We start from the raw sequence: 16184 nt of genomic DNA, 5'->3' as shown, positions 1-16184 counted from the left end.
GAAGAAGGCAGTGGGTGGTGAGAAGGGATTTATGTGACCATTTGTGAAGAAACGATGAGCTGCCGACGTACGAGAGGAATCCCGAACTCTGGGCGCAAAGAGTTACTGGAAGAAAAGCATTTTGGGAAGACTAATTCTGGGGTTGCCATATTTCAAAAAGTAAGTTTTTTAAAGGAACACCTGGAAGTTGTTCAGCTTTTTTTAGGAAGACCCAAAATTGTTGAGCTTTGTGGTGTCCAAACTTTTTCCAAAGAGGGCCAGATGTGATGAAGTGAAGGACCATGAGGGCCGACCAAAGGACCAACCAAAGTTGTTGACCTTTTTTAAGGATTGAAGTTGTTTAGCTTTTTTTTAGGATTGAAGTTGTGGAGGTTTTTTAGAATTTTACCCCAAGAAATAAACTGCCACAAGGGCCGAATTAAGCCAACCGGCGGGCCAGATTAGGCCCCTGAAATGGACTTTAGAGGTGCCTGGTTTAGACATGTCTAACATTTCAAACATTTGCCCAATTTCCGAAAAATAATCCAGGCCCGCCTATTTCTGGTTTATTTCTGGAATTATCAGGTTTAACATATGGAATGTGAGAGCGAGAAGAACCGGTATTTAAAGATGAGTGGGGAAATGATACAGTGGTACCTCTGGTTACGAAATTAATTCATTCCGGAGGTCTGTTCTTAAGTTGAAACCGTTCTTATCCTGAGGCGTGCTTTCGCTAATGGGGGTCTCCTGCTGCACGTGCGCCTCCAGCACATGATTTCCGTTCGCATCCTGGGGCAAAGTATGCAGCCAGGAGACTTACTTCTGGGTTAGCGGAGTTCGTAACCAGAGGTACCACTGTATATGGAAAACCATAGCACAGGTGAAAACGCAGGCAGAATGAGACAAAATCGACATTGCAAAGTGACATTTGTAGGTGTTGCAGGAGTGGAGAACTAATAAAGAGTGGCTATAGTTAAAATATGCAGGAATAAGAGTTAACAACAACAACAACAATAAAATTTATTTATACCCCGCCTCCCCGGCCAGGACTGCGCTCAGGGAGGCTAACATCAAAGTATGATACATTAAAAACATAAATCAAACAATCGATTGAAATACAGTTTAAAATCAAATTTGGAGCAGAATAAAATCAGATGGCAACCCACGGATTATAACTATAACTATAGGGGATGAAATGAACCTTGGAAGGAGGAGGAGGGAAGAAACTGAAGATAGAGAATACGATGGGAAATGTTTGTGGTGAGACGTAAAAATTGATAACTCAATAGAAACTCTGTCTATATATAAAATAATGAAATGAAATTTAATAATAATCCCGGGCGCGAGGCGAATTGCTGGACGTGTCCTGGAAAACACGGACGTATGGCAGGCCTGGGAATTCTGAACCGATTCCCTTGCGGAGAGGCGGTTGCGGAGGAGTCTCGTGTAGCAGCAACCCCCCCCCCGTGGGAGTGGCGCCGGCTTTAGCCGCTCCTTCCTGAGGGAGGCGCTCGGAATCCACGGCCGGCGGCGCAGAGCGAGGCGGCGCCGGCCTCCTTGCCCGGCTCCAGCAGCAGCAGCAGCAGCGGCCGCTCGTTCGCTGGCTGCTTCTTCTTCTTCTTCTTCTTCTGCCGCCCTTGCGCGGAGGAGGCCGGGCCGTGGGAGGGGCCGCCGCCGCCCAGGTGCCGCCGCCGCCGCCAGCGAAGCCCGACGTGTGCCTCCGCGGCGCCGGCGGCGGGAGAGAAGTTTTCGCTCGGAGCCGCCGCCGCCGCCGCCGCCTTCTCTGCCTCAGCTGCGCGCCGAGAAGCGGACTCTGTGGTGACGGCGAAGAGGCGGCGGCAGCGGGACCCTCAGCTCGCCTCCCCAGCGCCATGGCCGCGCGCTCCCGGCGCCCGTGGCTCAGCGTGGCGCTGGGGCTGGTGCTGGGCTTCACCGTCGCCTCGTGGCTCGTCGCGCCCAAAGTGGCCGAGCTGAGCGAGAGGAAAAGGCGAGGCGGCGGCGGTGGAGGAGGCGGCGGCGGCGTGAGTTCCGCCGGGGCGGGCGTCGGCGGCGGCCGCCTCTGCGCTTTCTACGGCCGCGCGGCTGCGCTGCCCGCGGACAAGAGGCAGCTGCGCCCTGAGGCGGCTGAAGGGGAGAAGCAGAGGCGGGAACCGGAGGGCCAGCTCGCGCCCGCTTTCGCCGTGGCAGCCGCCGGAGAAGGAGACCCGTCGCCCCCGCCGCCGCCGCCGCCTCTGGAGGCGGAGGAGGAGGAGGAGGAAGAAGAGGAAGAAGGCGCCGGGCGCCACGGCAGCAGCAGCCACAACGGCAGCGGGGACTACGCGGGCGCGCCGGGCTGCGCGCCCCGCGGCCGCTTCCTCTACGTCGGGGTGATGACCGCGCAGAAGTACCTGGGCAGCCGCGCGCTGGCGGCGCAGCGGACGTGGGCCGCCTCCATCCCCGGCCGCGTGGAGTTCTTCTCCAGCCAAGGCTCGGTGCCTCCGGCCGCCTCGAGGGGGGAGCGGCCGCTGCCCGTGGTCGCCTTGCCCGGCGTGGACGACTCGTACCCGCCGCAGAAGAAGTCCTTCATGATGCTCAAGTATATGCACGACCACTACCTGGACGCCTACGAGTGGTTCATGCGCGCCGACGACGACGTCTACATCAAAGGTGAAAAGGGGAGGGATGGAGAGGGGCGCCCTGTTTCACAAAGTAAAAGCCAGGGCACCCCAAAAGTTGTTGAGGTGTTTTGTTTTTTTAGGAAGACCCGAAATTGATGAGCTTCTTTTTAAAGGAAACCCCCAAAAGTTGTTGAGTGTTTTTAAAGACAAAACCCAAAAGTTGCTGAGGGTTCCACCCAAAAATGATTTTTTGATTGACTTCGGAAATCGCCCCCCCCCAAGTCAATCCCGCCTTTGAAATCTCAGCAGTGTCTTTGAAAATCTAAACATATGGCTGCCCCATATTTTTATGAACATGAAATTTATAATGCAAGTTGTATGTTCTTTGGAGTTGATTTGTCGTTTGGCCTGCTAAATGATGCTCAAGCTGTTTTCTGGGTGCAGTGTTAAAACATCTGAACATATGGCAGCCCTGTGGATGGATGGCGGGGCTGAAGGGCTGAGCCCCGGGACTTGCTGCTGATGTTTCCCGGGTTTTTAAGCTCTGAACAACCGTGTGAGGTATGGTGAAACAAGGCGGACCTGAGCATGGGCAGAGTGCATGGGCGCACCACTGAGAAAGTCTCAGTAGATGCCTGCATGTGTAAAACTAGACCACCAGACCTTCTGGTGTAGAGACTCGATGCCACTCATTTTAGGAGTTGTTCTGGAATGGCGTCTTACACGTGTCCTGCAATCCTGAGTGTTAGGGCAGTGATGTGCCCCACTGACCTCAGTGCAAACATGTATAGGATTGTGCTGCAGCCCATAGGTGCTGGTACCCTGGGTGCCTGAGTACCCACCAGATTCCCCATGAAGGGGTTGGGCAAATTTCAGTGCCAGGGCCATTCACTCCATGGCAACCTACAAGTGATTAAGAGTAGCACCTATCCTATTCAGGCCCTTTCTCTGGTTGGCTTACCTTGCAGAGTTGTCAAAAAGGGACACACTGAGATGTATTTCATTTTTTGCAAAGCTGAGTTTGTTGCATCAGGTTTCAACAAGTTGGTTAGAATCTCAGGTGCTTTGGGTAGCTTTCTGCTGCATCCTACCTGCAATAAATAACTTGGAAAGTTATGCCATTTAATGACCCCCTTTTAAAACAGAAGTGAGTGTGGCAGCGTGGCTGGCTTCCTAGATCTCTAGTGGTTTTGTTGAGCACACGCCTGCCTATGCAGGTCCCTGCCCCACCTTCCAAACTCCAGGACTTTGCTTAGACCTGTCAGTGTTTGTCAGAGTTTAAGGCTTTGTTTTTCCTCTGGCCGAGAGCCCATCTTGTGGAAGAATCTTAAGTCACCTGCAGAGTGGGATGAAAACAAACAAACCCAGTCTTCCCTCTGGCCTTAATTGATAGAAATACACACATTCACTTATTATTTCTACAGATTTGGAGTTTTACCTGCATTAACATATTATCAAGAGCAGTGATGTTCACAGTAAATGTTCTGAAGTACTGTACTCACAGAAACTGTGACTTGCTTGGAAGTGTGATGGGAGACCTGTGGCAACAACCAGGAAGCTTCAGGACTATTTTGTTGTGTATTATTATTAGACTGTTATAAAAGTTATACTGGTAGAAGGTGGATGAGTTGGATTTCTTCCTAGCAGTATACACAGTCTGATGTGGTATTTAATTGCATGAAAGCTTTTATGGTTTGCAGCTTGTTAAGGATTTGCAGGTTTGTGATGAGTTCCAGCAGAACAGCTGGAATCCAGTGCTTAAGTATAAAGACAAACCAGTTTATTGTCTCAGAAAGTTTTGCAAAGTGAAGCTGGAAGTGGACAGAGAAAGTTGTAGGATGCATATACATTGTTGTGACAGGCTGAAGGGAAGAGAAGTGAACAAGGCAAGAGGTTGAAAGTGCAAGGAATAATTCATGCCAATAACTGGGTGTAAAACAAGATTATGATGCCTCATCCATACATATTCTCTTTTTTTAGATTTAGAAAGCATAGCCAATATTTTTGTACTCGGCCACATGTAAACATTTCTTTAATGTCACTAACAACAAATACTGGAATTATCCTTCAATTCTTTGCTTATTTTCAAGATCACTTGGCATGTTGTGCGAGTGACATGTTGAGATCCTGGTGTCCATAGCTCTGTGGGCAATGCAGAAAGGAGCATGTGTTTCAGAAGTAATGTGCTTGTCAGCATAATAATCAGTTTCCTCTATCCATAAGTAGTAAGGAATGTTGATAACATTTCCTCTTAGAAATAAGATTGAAGTGTTCACTTCAGTCCCTAATGTGGTTTAAAAGTTCTTAGTTTCACTTAAGTAACTGTTTATGTGTTACAGAGGCAGCAAATGGTCAAAGTGTGATCATTCAGGTGTTATCTGTTTCATATTTCTGCATTGCACTGGTTGCCAGTGTTGTTCTTTAGTTGGAACTTTCTTTAAATTACAAGGCAAAAGGAACTGACTCAAGACTTTTCAAGGAATATCAATATTAATTATGGAACCAAGGCATCTTTTTGCTCAACTATGCCCCTTAGTGATCTCTGTGACCAACTGGGAATATAGCCTTCTAGGAACACAATCACAGTTCAATATGTCTTGGGCTGCAACCCTAGACTCATTTACTGGTAGTAAAGCACATAGAACCTAGTGGAACTTACATCTGAGTTAATCATGAGATAACAAAAAGGTGCTGGAACCTGTCAAATGTTGTCCAAACATAATTGTTCTCTGGCCTCTCCAGTAAAAATAAATAATCTTCCCTGAGCCCCCAGTCAGGGAAAAAGGGCGGGAGATAAACAAACAATCTAGTTTACATGGTGTGAAATAAAATGCTAGGGAGATGTTAATTTAGGGTTGCTAGGAATTCAACATTGTTGTTTTTTAGTATGCTACAGTTGGATTTCTTGCATCACTCAGCTTTGCAACCTAAGGGTGGCAGTCCATCCTCATCTTACCCTTTGTAAGTATACAGGTAGCATTACATGTTGGTTATCCATTGCTGTCCTTTTTAACTTAGGAACTGGAATGCAAACGCTTTGTTTCTTTAATGACTTTAAATATCCCCCCCCCCCATTTTAAAATGTAAGGAAGATAAAAGTAAAAAATTGTAAAGTATATGTTATGGTGTTGCTTAATTCAGTGCATTTTTGTTGTTGTTGACAATCTTCCCCCCTCTTCAGTTCTTAATAGAGATAGGCAACTTGTCACATTCCTGGTCTGGGTTTGCAGCAGGGCATTGTGGAAAACCTTTATATGGATTCATCAGGACAGAATCTGCATGCATAAGTACCCTCCCTTTGTGCACATTGCTGATGTACTTCCAGGCGCACATCTCTATGTGCATTAGGATGCTTACCTGAGCCCCACTGAAGTGGATGGATGTGTCGCTTGTTGCAAATGGGAATGCAAGTCCTTTGACTACAGCTGGCTTTGGGCTACTGACAGTATACCGTATTTTTTGCTCTATAAGACTCACTTTTTCCCTCCTAAAAAGTAAGGGGAAATGTGTGTGCGTCTTATGGAGCGAATGCAGGCTGCGCAGCTATCACAGAAGACAGAACAGCAAGAGGGATTGCTGCTTTCGCTGCTAAGCAATCCCTCTTGTTGTTCTGGCTTCTGAGATCCAGAATATTTTTTTTCTTGTTTTCCTCCTCCAAAAACTAGATGCGTCTTGTGGTCTGGTGCGTCTTATAGAGTGAAAAATACGGTATATGTTTTATTATTGTAAATCCAGAGAGTATGTTCTTGAGTGGAGAAATTTTAAAGCAGTGCCCAAGGTTTTGCAGTACTTCCTTAAGAAACTCAAGTCCATTGATTTCATTGGGTATGTTCTGAGTATGGCTAAGGTTGGACGTCACACACTGTTATGATGTAGCAAATAATGGTCAATATTACCAGTGATGTTAAGAGACTGAAAATTAGTGATGAAGTGGATCAATCTGAGTTACACTGCAAAAAGAATAAAAATCATTTAATGTGTGCATTGTGATAATATTTCTCTCTCTCTCTCTCTCTCTCAACAAACTGTGTGTCCTCATATGAAATGGCCTTCGTTACAAGTTTCAGTTTTCAAGTTAACATATTCAGCCATGGAAGTGCAGGGGAACATGTACTTATTGATGGTTCAAATTGCTTTCTACACTAGGGCTAAACTTTTAAAAAATGTTAATAAACTCAGCCAGATGGGCGGGATATAAATAATAAATTATTATTATTATTATTACTTTGATACATAACAATGGACTCTGCAGCTGCTTTTGAAATTTGTCAGGTGCTAGGCACATATTGTACCTGGCTATCAGTCAATTGTGACCAAGTGAAGATGTCCAGGCACCAGAATGATGCCTGACGTCTCCACCATCTGGAGATAGATGCCTGGAGATCCTTGGATCTTGACTGTTTTCGCGCACTAGCAACACGTCCTGTAGAATTCTGCCCATGATATTTGATCTGCACAATCGGACCAAATTTCAGGAACCAAAAGGTTGTACAGTGGTACCTCAGGTTACAGACGCTTCAGGTTACAGACTTAGCTAACCCAGAAATAGTACCTCTGGTTAAGAACTTTGCTGCAGGATGAGAACAGAAATCGGGCGGCGGCAGCGGGAGGCCCCATTAGCTAAAGTGGTCCCTCAGGTTAAGAACAGTTTCAGGTTAAGAACAGACCTCCAGAACGAATTAAGTTCTTAACCCGAGGTACCACTGTATTGAAAAATAGACTTTTGAGGCATCTCGCCCAAAAATGGCAACCAGGCATTCCATTTTGGCAACTGTAACTCTGGTTTAAGGAGCCACTTGGTGCCTAGCGTATATACAGTATCTGAGTTTATAACACTGCTCTGCAACAGTGACGTTGCGGTAGCCTGCAACAGAATCAAAAGAGGAATGTAGGAAGCTGCCTTATACGGAGTCAAACCATCTAACTCAGTACTGTCTGCACAGACTTGCATTGGCTCTTCAAGATTTCAGGCAGAAGGTCAAACCCAGTCCTATCTGGAGATGCCAGGCATTGAACCGGGGGCCTTCTGTATGTAAAGCAAATACACTGCTACATTTCATGGCCCTTCCCCTTTAAAAGATTTTTATAAAGTTCATTTATCCATATAACTATTGCCCTCTATTTTAAATTTAATTTGCACTTCTAGCTCAAACCGTGGTGGAGGGAAGTCAGATTAACAATATAGTACGAACTAATGTTCTTTTATGTACTTTAATGTGCTTATGTATTTTGCTTTTTTTTCTTCTTTCCTTTTTGGAATGTTTGTGGTTTTCTTTTTTTGATGTATTTTATGCTGGAAATAAAATAAAAAGAATTAGCAAAAAAAAAAATTAATTTGCACTTCAGTATATTCAATTAGAATTAAATTCCATTGATTTTAGTGGGATTTACTTTAAGGAAAGTATATAGTTATAGTCCCTTGTTTTAACTTGGAGTATTTTTCATTGTCATAAACAGATCTCAGCCTTGCAAATATATGTCTATGTCGGTAATTTTATTTTAATATTTATTAAACTTTGCTTGCTTGGACTCTTCCTCTACTTTTTCCATATTCTTCTTGTTCCACTGTTGTAGTTACTTACCTCTCTTTATTGTATTTGGATCTAGTTGGACGAATGGATGACTGAACTATTTTAAGTTTAGGTATGCTTTTCTTTCACCCAGGGGCTTGAATAGCCCTTGAATGCCCAGAAACTCAGCAGTGTGTATATGATGGTTACAGTCATAGAGAAAGGGAAAATGGGTACAGTTGCATCAGTAACCAAGTGGGGAGAAATTGGATGGTGGAGATTGGTGTATTTTAAGCTTGCCACTTAACTCTTGAATCTGGGAATTAGTTTCTATCCACAGAACTCAGTGTAGAGTTCTGCTTGCGTAATGGGGCTTTCCATTCTCTTTATCCCACTGCAGATTCTGAAAAGGTTGCTCATGAAGTTTGAAATCCAGTGTAGAAGGATGCAACTGGGGGTGATGGAGGTTGGAAATGGTAGGAATCTGATTTCCCCTTGTGTAAGCAGAAGTGTCTTTTACTGGTTCTAGGGACTAAGCCACTGTCCTAGAGAAACATTGACTTAATGTTACAGGCAGTCATGGCCCCAGTAGCATGTAGAAAGTTTTTCAAAGGCCTACTATCCTTGTCTTCCTCTTGCCTTGGTATGCTTGCATTTCGTTGAAGTGGAAGAGAGGTAATTGCTGTGTTAGTGAAAGAGAGGTAATTGCTGTGTTAGAGCAAGTGATTATAGTTGTAATGTCAAAAGACAGAATCTCTTGATTGTGTGGCATAAACAATATTTCCTCTCCTTTTTCTTACAGGGGAAAAATTGGAAGAGTTCCTTCGGTCACTGAACAGCAGTAAACCTCTCTATTTGGGCCAGACAGGACTGGGGAATATTGAAGAACTTGGAAAACTGGGCCTTGAGCCAGGAGAGAATTTCTGCATGGGAGGACCTGGGATGATCTTCAGCCGCGAAGTTCTTAGGAGGATGGTGCCACATATAGGTGAATGCCTTCGAGAAATGTACACTACTCATGAGGATGTGGAAGTGGGCCGATGTGTTCGCCGGTTTGGTGGAACTCAGTGTGTCTGGTCGTATGAGGTAAGGAAGAGTGGATTAGTAATGGTGGTTTTTGAAATTAAACGTCTTCCAATATACATAGAAGTGTAAAGCTGTCATCACGCAGTCCTGATTGGAGGATATGTCCGCACACTGGAGGATTTGTAGTGCCCCATCACAATCCTGGATTTTCATGAAGTCAGGTTGGGGGGTGGGGGAGCAAAAAAGAAGGCAGGTTTTAAAATGGCAGTTGAATAAAGGAAACAGAGGGGAAACAATTTGAAACAATTGCAGAGATGAGAGCTGAGTGAGCAGGATGGGTTAGGAGACGTGGCCATTTAAAACATAACTGCTTTGCCTCAAGCTCATTTCCTGCCCCTCCCCCTGCTATATAGGTCCATTCTCTGGTGACACCGATCAACCCACTATGATGTAGGGAGCCAATTTAGGGGTGTGACGAAACTACTGTATGTCTGCTTAATATACATGGAGCAGAAAAACTCTGTTTTCTACATCCATAGCCAACCCTAAAAAAACAGCTGTGAAAATCTGTACCAAGCTTGAAGCCCTATGCACATTTGATATATGTTTTGTCAAAATTAAATGAAAACATCTGAGTGAGTGTGGTCAGGATCAAGTTATTAATCCCCATAACTTTTCAGCAAGGTGACATGCCTAGATTTTGCGTAACATCAATGGATGACATAAACAGTCATAACTTTTATTATGCATATGATCCATGTTTTTGTGCTGGTTTAGTATTAGAATATGCTTGCCCCAGTGTCACTATCTCATTAAGTAGTGAAAAAAATCAATTTAAATAGGCCAATGAAAGAGGTTATGTGCCATGAAAAACAAAACGCAGAACAGCAATTGGATTTGTGCATTATACAGCAAATTTCAGCTAAGGGTACCCTGTTCTTTTGATTGAATGTGTTTTTTAAGTAAAGCCTATGACTTCTAAACATCTATGTTCTATAAATATATTAAAACCAGTATGATATATTAAAATGTAATATGTAAAATATCAGCTTTATAATTATTTCAATGAAACTCCTTAATTGAGTTGTGACCTTTGGAAGGAAAATACTATTTTCAGGAGTTTTTCAGGGCATTATTCAAGAATCTGTTCTGAGCTTTGGATGTGCTCTTTCTTTATCCAAAACGTTTACTTGTGAGTTCATCTTCATTATTTCAGGCTGCGGTCCTAAGCACAACCACCTTGGAGTAAATCTCATTGAGTATAGTGGGGTTAACCTGAGTAAATATGTATTTGTTGTTTAGTCATTTAGTCGTGTCTGACTCTTCATGACCCTATGGACCAGAGCACGCCAGGCACTCCTGTCTTCTACTGCCTCCCGCAGTTTGGTCAAACTCATGTTAGTAGCTAACATGTTAGTTAGCTACTAATTCATGTTAGTAGCCAAACCTAAATATGTATCTGTTTGCATAATGTGTTGGTTTTTAAAGTGAGAATGTGACCATTTTTATTTGGTTGGCTGTACATTTACATTTTCAGTGCGCAAATGCTGAAGTACTTACATTGTCTTTAGTGGGCCTTTGCTGAAAGTAATTTAAAGTGAGTGCAGATTATTTGCTGACCTTAAAAATAAATCCTTTGAGAAGAATCTCTACTGGCATTTTAGATATATTCTTTTTCATTTCATGTTGACTATCAGCACACAGTTTCTCTAGATCCCCTGGGATTAATGGTGTAATGCTAATTTAAGTACAGGATTTCACTGAATTTGCGGGAGCATACGTATTAATGGTACATAGTTCAGGGGAAGACCCGAAAAGGCTTAAAACATGAAGGCATTTGACTATTGGGATGGCCATTTAACCTTGGGTCATATATGGAAATTTCTGAACACACTGCAACTCTGTGATGTAGGATCTTTGAATCAAATACCTGGAACATGCCACAAACAAGACTGATACTCACTGTCAAACATTTCTAGCTTGAAAATGTGACTGTCAGGCAGAGTGGGAATATTCCCTGTAAATGCCTTGCTCTTTTGTGTTGGCATGTAATTTCTTCACAGCCACTGCTTCAGTTACATTTTTCTTTGAAACCAGAACCTTGTCTTCCTAGGTGATGCCTGTCAGATTTTGCCTCGTAATGATGTCACTGAGAGCAAACCAAGCTAGTTCAGAGTGACGACAACTTCGTTGAAGTTGTCTCATACTTAGTTTGCAGCCTTAGGAAAATAGTTCGTCTATCTAATCCAGCATTCTGGTTGCAGCTGCTTTCTGTGTGGCAGAGAATATGGGCAACCGTGGCCCCATATTTGTCTTAATGTTGTTCAAGGTAGAAAGATGAGGAATGTGTCATTTGTGACTTGGCTCGCTTTCCGGAGGTATTTGCTTGAACAGCAAATTCCAACCAAAGAAACTGCATTGGGATGTCTGTTTAAGAGTGGAGGAGCAGTGTGTTTGGTTTTTTGGGGGGTGGGGGAAGATATGGTTTCAAAATCAGTTTGGTTTGGTTTGGTATGATTTAACAAACCATAGTTACAGCATAGATCTCCCTGCAAAAACTGCTGCTGTGCCGTATAGAGTAGAGTGTATTCATGAACCTGATTTTTTTTTTCCTCTGCAAAGGTAATTAAAAACCCTGTTTAGGGAAAGGTTATCTCAGTAAATACCAGGTTAATGAAATCTGTTCATTTTGACTTTCCACTGACAAGTTGCTATTACTTATTTTCTGCATCCATTCTCAGACATGCAGCATGACCACAAATACTATACTATACTGTACTGTACTAGTACCATCAGATTTCGAGTCCTTATAGTAAAAATACATAATTATGGGATGGTTTGGGCATCTTGCTAAACTGTAGTTTTATGAACATGCTGGAACAAGGCTTACAAATTCCCTCATGCATGGCTGCAAAGAGTTATGAAACTTTTGCTTCCCTTTTAGTTTAACTGTAGCTGGATGTGACATTTGAACTTGCGCAAACTGTGGTTAGTTGTAACTGTGGCTACTTCAAACTGTTTTTATATTAAGCTACTTTGTTTCAACATGCCATAGTTCAGACTCTCCAGTTCAGGATTTGATGACATCTGATCCAAAGTTGGTCTAGGATGAAAATGGAAGCTTCCAATCTCCTTCCAGACACACTGGAATCGGAGAGATGAGCATGTGAGCCCGTCTTGCTGCTGTTCGTTCACATAATGCAAATCTATTGTTTAAAGTTCTGTCTCATTGTGGCCATACTGGGGGGGAAATGCAAATATAGAAGCTTAAATAACTTGCAATATCGCTTGTGAAGCTTCCTGACCCCCCATATGTATTGTTTCTCTAATAGTTTTTGTATTTGTTAAATATATTTTAATTATTTCACATAGATGTATTGGCTTTTCCAGCTGGCTTTCATTGGTATTTGGGTTAAGATAAATTAGTTACAGAACGTAATAGCTTAATATCTTGCACTATTAGGCAAGCTGATGCTTATTTGCTGAATTTGTTGGCCTAGTGAGCTAGTAAAATTGCTAATGAACAAGAACCCATTTTTATGCCTATAACCTAGTTACACAGCAATAGCCTAACTGCAACACACAGCCAAATATTGCTCTGGGGCTTGTGGACATCACTTGTACATGTTAATATTATCTTAAAACAAAAATTTGGCATTCCTTTGTTCTGTCATTGTACTCTAAGGAGTGAAAAGAGTACGTAAACAGAAGGAAAAGGCTGAGGGAAGGTGGGTGGTTCTTGTGTCCTGGAAATTGGCATTGATTCTGCTTTGGAATGAGTTGTGCTCTCCCAGAAAGAACAAGTATGCCATTTGATGGTACTCCTTGATCTATCATTCACTTGGGTTCCTGATGACCAGAGTGTTTTTTACCAGCTTCAGCTGGTTCACCAAGAGTGACTGTTCCTGGATAAGGATAGCCTAGCCATAGTGAGACAGGCTTTGGTGACCTACTACTTTATTACTGTAATGCATTCTATGTGTGGTTACCCTTCAAGACAATCTAGAACAGGGGTAGGCAACCTAAAGCCCATGGCCCACAAGTGGCCCACAGGGGTCATTTAACCGCCCCACGAGCCACCCCCAAACTGAGCTGCCTAGTTGGCGAGTCCCTGCGTGCGGTGCGGGAACTCACTTCCATGGCCCCAGAAATCGCACCTGCGCAGACGCCGGAAATCGTGGGCGCAATCCGGCCCATGGAAGGATCTCCACTAGAGTGAAATGGCCCAGGCGAGGTAAACCTTGCCGACCCCTGATCTAGAAGCTTCATTAGTACAGAACCCAGTTGCAATAATTTTCATGGGGGTAGAAAGAGTTGTTCCATAATTTTTTGAAAAATCTACATTGATATAATCTACCCACTTTCAAGCCCGATTTAAGATACTTGTGCTGGTCTTTTAAAGCCTTAAATGATTTAGGACCAAGATACTCTAGGAGAGCCTTTCCCCATCTTTTAGAATCCTGCTTTAGCCAAGGGTATGTTGTGGTTTAACATAAAGGTAAAGGAGCCCTGGTCAGTTAACTTGCGGTTGCTCTGTCCAGCTTCTGCCAACCTAGCAGTTCGAAAGCATACTAGTGCAAGTAGTAAATAGGTACTGCTGCAGCGGGAAGGTAAATGATGTTTCCGTGCGCTCTGGCACTCATCACGGTGTCCTGTTGCTCCAGAAGTGGTTTAGTCATGCTGGCCAAATGACCCGGAAAGCTGTCTGCGGACAAACACCGGCTCCCTCAGCCTGAAGTGAGAGGAACTCTGCACCCCATAGTCGCCTTTCACTGGACTTAATGGTCCAGGGGTCCTTTACCTTTTTTTCTTTTCTATGTTGTGGTTTCACTAAGGCAAGGTTTTTTGGTTGGTTTTTTTTTAAAAAATGGAATGCTTTTCCTAAAAAGACATGTGTGGCATCATCATTTGTAGGCAAATAAACAATTAAGAATTACCGTATTTTTCGCTCTATAACACGCACCCGACCATAACACGCATGTAGTTTTTAGAGGAGGAAAATCCGTAGGCATGCCACCCGTAGGCATTCCCTCCATAACACGCACAGACATTTCCCCTTACTTTTTAGGAGGAAAAAAGTGAGTGTTATGGTGCAAAAAATACGGTATTTAAATACAACAACATTTAGTAAGCATAATTTGGACGGGGGATGTGGAACATCAGTTCTACTGCTTTCAAAACATTTCACATTTCAGGCCAAATCTTGATTTTGTTATTAAGTGTGTCCCTTTACAATATCACAATTTGAAACCACACTGAGGTGAGTGTGCTCACTGTGGTTTGAATACAAACATTAACCATAGTTTGCCTGCTCATACTTCATTAAAAGGAGGAGGGAACTTGCATGAGGAAAGAGCAAAGACTCAGCCTTCAGGTTACAGCAGTGAAAAATGTGAGCCTTCTTTTAATTACTCATTTGTTTTTAGGAATAAAACATTTGTCAGAAATATTGAATGTTTAATTACACTGTCAATAGCATTTTAATTTTATGTGCCAATGAGACTTAAGCTCACTTCTGTTGGACAAAATGGCAATGGCAGCTGCCAGTGCTTATAGCTTAAAACTGGTAACTTGAGCAAATGTTTCAGATATGCTTCCCCATCAAGAGACGTTATAAGGTGGTTTGCAGAATCCAGCTATTTTCCAAAAAGAACCTAGCAGTTTTTCATGATAAAGCAGAGGGCCTCTTTGCTTTGAGAAACTTGCGGCTTAGAAAACTATTTGAGCGTCTCCCTATTTTATAAAATGTGACATCTTTTAAGAGTTGTCATAATTCAATAAGGTGTTTAATTTAAAAGGTTGAAGAAGGACACACATAGGAGCAATACTGCAAAAATAATTGTATAAGAATAGATCTGTGTTCTTTGATTTCAAGCCTGAGGTGCAGTGCTAACAGCTCAAAATAATTTTGACCTGTTGGTAGCTTCAGATTAGTCCTGGAGCATAGACAGGATTTTAGAAACTCTTAAGTATAATCTTTTTTTTCTCCCATTAGAGGTAAAGAAGACTGTGATTGTATATGTTGGCTTTTCCATCTGTAAGAGTGTTTTCTCCCTGGATTTAGAAACTTACTCATCCCCCCCTTTTATATAGAAAGATGCACTCTGATTCCTGCTTTCTAAAATAAAAACAGGTAGGATTTATCTAATTGTAGGAGGTTGGAACTATGGAAAGATTTTCTTTGTGATCAGATGGAGTGACTAGCACAGTAAACGTGACACAAAGTAATTTATTAGTAATTCTTTTATGTATGCAATCTTGGTTTATTACCCTGATTTCTTAAGTTCCTTAAGGCAGAGTTCCCCTGTTCGGATGTATTTATTTTTATTTTATTTGCAACTGTTTTATACCATCAGTTAACCAAGTTCTCTGGGTAGAGGACAGAAAATATTCAAGATAACAAACTATAATATGCCTCAGGAACAAAAAACCAGAAAGAAAATTTTTAAATCATCAGAAAACACCAAAGTAACACCTGCAACAGAGAAGACTAGTGATAAAGATCTCTAAAGCACTAAACCAAATTTTTAAAAGTTGGGAAAATAGAAAAGTTTTCACCTGGCACCGAAAAGACCACAAACTAGGCACCAGATGAGTCTCTCTATTGAAGGCATTCTAGAACCAGTGTGTTACCACTGAAAAAGCCCTTTTCTTTAAAGCCATTCAATTTGCTTCATTTTGTGGGTGCACCCAGAGGAGAGCACCTGATCATTATCTTGGGGTCTGGGCACATATCTATGGGAGGATGCAAAAAGTACCTTATGGTGATACCAAATGAGGGTGTTTTTTGGGTCTTTTCTCCAAGGCCATCCAAATGTGGCCATATTCGCTAAAGATATTAAATACTTCAGGATCATTAGAACAAGAAGAGATGGACTTCTTCAAACTGAAAATGGCAAATTCACTTCAGTGTAAACAAGTCTAAAGACTTAATCTCACATATATGTTCATAGGATCTGAACTGGCCACAACTGACGAGGACCAAGACCTTGGGGTTGTAGTACAAAGCTTGATGAAGACATCGTCTCATTGTGTGTCAGCTGTGGAAAAGCCAAAATCCATGCTAGGGATC

General features: G+C 42.8%; 1 protein-coding gene across 1 annotated transcript in view; it reads left to right on the top strand.

The window, feature by feature from the left end:
* Positions 1-1511: 1511 nt before the first annotated feature.
* The window catches only part of CHSY3 (chondroitin sulfate synthase 3), a 93931-nt gene continuing 79258 nt past the window's right edge, over positions 1512-16184 (top strand). The window contains exons 1-2 of the mRNA XM_083464466.1: positions 1512-2625; positions 8889-9172. Of these exons, the coding sequence (XP_083320592.1) occupies positions 1851-2625; positions 8889-9172 (1059 nt within the window). The 5' untranslated portion in view covers positions 1512-1850. The remainder of the gene's footprint in view (positions 2626-8888; positions 9173-16184) is intronic.

Source organism: Podarcis liolepis (assembly GCF_965112155.1).
Source record: "Podarcis liolepis genome assembly, chromosome: 11".
Taxonomy (NCBI): domain Eukaryota; kingdom Metazoa; phylum Chordata; class Lepidosauria; order Squamata; family Lacertidae; genus Podarcis; species Podarcis liolepis.
Note: the sequence above shows the minus strand (reverse complement) of the source record. Positions and strands in the feature narration are given on the sequence as shown.